Source organism: Chlorella variabilis (assembly GCF_000147415.1).
Source record: "Chlorella variabilis unplaced genomic scaffold CHLNCscaffold_23, whole genome shotgun sequence".
In the NCBI taxonomy this organism is placed as follows: Eukaryota; Viridiplantae; Chlorophyta; class Trebouxiophyceae; order Chlorellales; family Chlorellaceae; genus Chlorella; species Chlorella variabilis.
Window position 1 is genome coordinate 760213 of NW_005435065.1, and position 2635 is coordinate 762847.

At 71.0% G+C, this 2635-nt stretch overlaps 1 protein-coding gene across 1 annotated transcript in view; it reads right to left on the reverse strand.

Moving 5' to 3' along the window:
* The window catches only part of CHLNCDRAFT_58959 (hypothetical protein), a gene marked incomplete at both ends in the record, with an annotated part of 9698 nt that overhangs the window by 2821 nt on the left and 4242 nt on the right, over nt 1-2635 (reverse strand). The window contains 6 exons of the mRNA XM_005844393.1: nt 273-578; nt 922-1029; nt 1382-1478; nt 1731-1801; nt 2008-2208; nt 2460-2571. Coding sequence (XP_005844455.1) covers nt 273-578; nt 922-1029; nt 1382-1478; nt 1731-1801; nt 2008-2208; nt 2460-2571 — 895 coding nt within the window. The remainder of the gene's footprint in view (nt 1-272; nt 579-921; nt 1030-1381; nt 1479-1730; nt 1802-2007; nt 2209-2459; nt 2572-2635) is intronic.

Here is a 2635-nt window from a genome sequence, read left to right on the forward strand (position 1 = left end):
CAGATTTGTTTTCGCGGGTTGACCGAGCGGGCTCGGCTGGCAGCCAGGCGCTCTGCAGCGCTCTCTTGCAGGCGAGCCAGGCTAGGGATTGAGCGGCCCACGTGGCCCCAGTCCCCCACCAACACACGCTCCGACAAGAACTTGCACCCCACAGCCCCGGGCGGCTCCCCACATCGCCGCCATCATCATCCGGGCTGCAGCACCCACAGCAGCCGGCCCGTGCCACCCAGCCGGGCACCAAAACCAGGCCGCCCGCAGGTGGTGCCGCGCACCACCACCACCCAGGAAGGGAACCAACACCAGGCCGCCCGCAGCGCCCGCGCCACCCCCGCCACCCGCCCAGCATTGGACTCCAAACGGCACCCGCCCCCTTCCCTCCCCCAGGCACCCACGTGCACGTCATACATCGAGTCTGTGGGCACGGTGAAGCCGGTGACCTCCTTGATGCGCGCCGCCAGCGCTTCCTTCTTCTGCACCTTGATGGCGCGCCAGCGGGCGCGGAACGCCGCGTCCTCCGCCATCGGCTTGAGCTGCGCCAGCAGCGTGGCGTCGCGCACCCAGGCGTCGGTGCCCAGCGCCTGCGGGGGTCGGGGGCAGGGCGGCGGCGGCGGCGGCTGAGGGTTGGGTTGGGAGCGCGCAGCGAGAGCGCCGTTGGCGGGATGGCGGGGCGGCGGCGGCTTGGTGTATGAAGGGAGCGCGCAGCGAGGGCGCCCGGCCGACGCCGGCCGGCGGCGCTCCCCCGCGCGACGCCGCGCCCGTGGCGAGGAGAGACTCCCCTTGTGCCGCACGGCCGCCAGGCGCGGCGGCCGAGCGGCACGCGCGCCCCCGGCGCTGCCCAGCCCAAGGCGTGTGGACCGGTGGCCAGCGGCGCACGCAAATGGGGGCCCAGCCCCAGCCACCGGCACCGGACCCAGCACCCACCTCAGTGATGAGCGCCGACAGCTCGGGGTTGCAGTAGGCCAGCCAGCGGCGCAGCGTCACGCCGTTGGTCTTGTTCTGGAAGCGCTCGGGGAAGAGCTCCACAAAGTGCTGCAGGGGAGGGAGGGGTGGTGGGAGGGGAGGGAGGGGAGGCGGGCGGGCGTTGGAGGGAGGCGGCCGGCGCGGCGAGTGCGGGGCTGTGTTTGCCAGGTGGATGTCAGGCAGGGGTGGGGCTGCACGGCCCGCCGCCAGCTCGGCACGCTGCCGGCAGCGCAGCGCCAAGGCAGGTTGCCTGCTGCCCGCCGCGGAGCGGCCAGCGCTGCCGCCGAGGTGCGCCCCCTCGGGCCCCTGCACCGCCTCTCCCCCAGGCTGCACCCCGCCTCGCCCACCCAGTTTCAAGGGTTTGGGGATCAAAAGATTCAAAGGTTATTTAAAAGGTTAAAAGAGCAGGCGGGCCTCTCACCGGGAAGATGTCTGTCTTGATGATCTCGGAGTGGATGGCGGCCACGCCGTTGACCGCAAACGACCCCACCACCGCCAGGTATGCCATGTTGACCAGCCTGCAGGGGAGGGGTGCATACATCTCGTCTCTCTAGGGGTGGGGCTGAGGGAGGGAGCGGCAGCGGGCTCGACCAGGCAGCAGGTCGGGGCCGCGCAGGGCAGGCAGCCGAGGCTGCCGCGCAGGCAGTGCGGAGCCGGTGTGCGTGTGTGCCCACAGGCCGCAGAACGCACAACAGGGGCGTGCACAGCCCTGCCGCACACATAAAAATGAAGGAGAAGAAAGCAAAAGGGGAGGGGAGGAAAGCACGCACATCTCCTCCGGGTTCCACTGGTTTGCCTGCACGATGCTGTACGTCTTCAGCAGCTCAGCCACCAGCGCGTCCTGCTCGCGGCGGTGGCGGGGAGAGGCAAGCGGGCGGCGGGGTGTCAGGGGGAGGCAGCAGGCGGCGGGGGTGGCCTCGCGTTTGCAGGGGGAGGGTGGTAGGTTGCCCCGATCTGCCCATGCCCCTCCCCTCCACGCGCACCCCCACACAATCTGTTGAAAGGCGCGCACTCGTGCTGGCCCCCGCCCCGCTCCTCCCGCTGCACCTTGTCCTCCTCCGGCGCCGCCTCCTTCTTCTCCTCCTCCTCAGCCTTGGCCTTGGCCTCCGCGGCAGCCAGCGCCTCGGCGCCCTCGGCCTCGGCGGCCGCCAGCGCGGCGGCGCGCGCGGCGGCGCGCGCCGCCGCCGCCTCCTCCGCCGCCGCCTTCTTGGCCGCCAGCTCAGCCTCCACCTTGCCGGTCACATGGCCCTGCAGGAGAGGAGGGATGGGCAGGGGAGCAGGCAGGGCAGGAGGGTGAGCAGGCGGGAGGTAGGTGGGCGGGCAAGAGAGCAGGGCACGCGAGAGGGCAGGGCAGCACAGCCAGCCAGCTAGCCGGTCTGCAGGCGCCGCGCCCACACATCCCCTCTCTCCCTCTCTCTCTCTTTCTCTCCCCCAAACATCCCCTCTCTGTCTCTCTCCCCCACACTCTCCCTCTCTCTCTACACCACCCCCCCACCCACCTTGATCGACTCCAGCCAGTTGCTGTTGATCTGCTCAATCAGCTGCATGTGGCGGGGCAGCAGCTTGGACAGCACCCGCACGGGCCACTTCTCAAGAGCCTCAGGCATGACGCTGCGGGGTGGGGTGTGGGGTGTGGGAGGAGCAGGCGTGGAGCTGGGAGGAGGCGGGGCAGGCA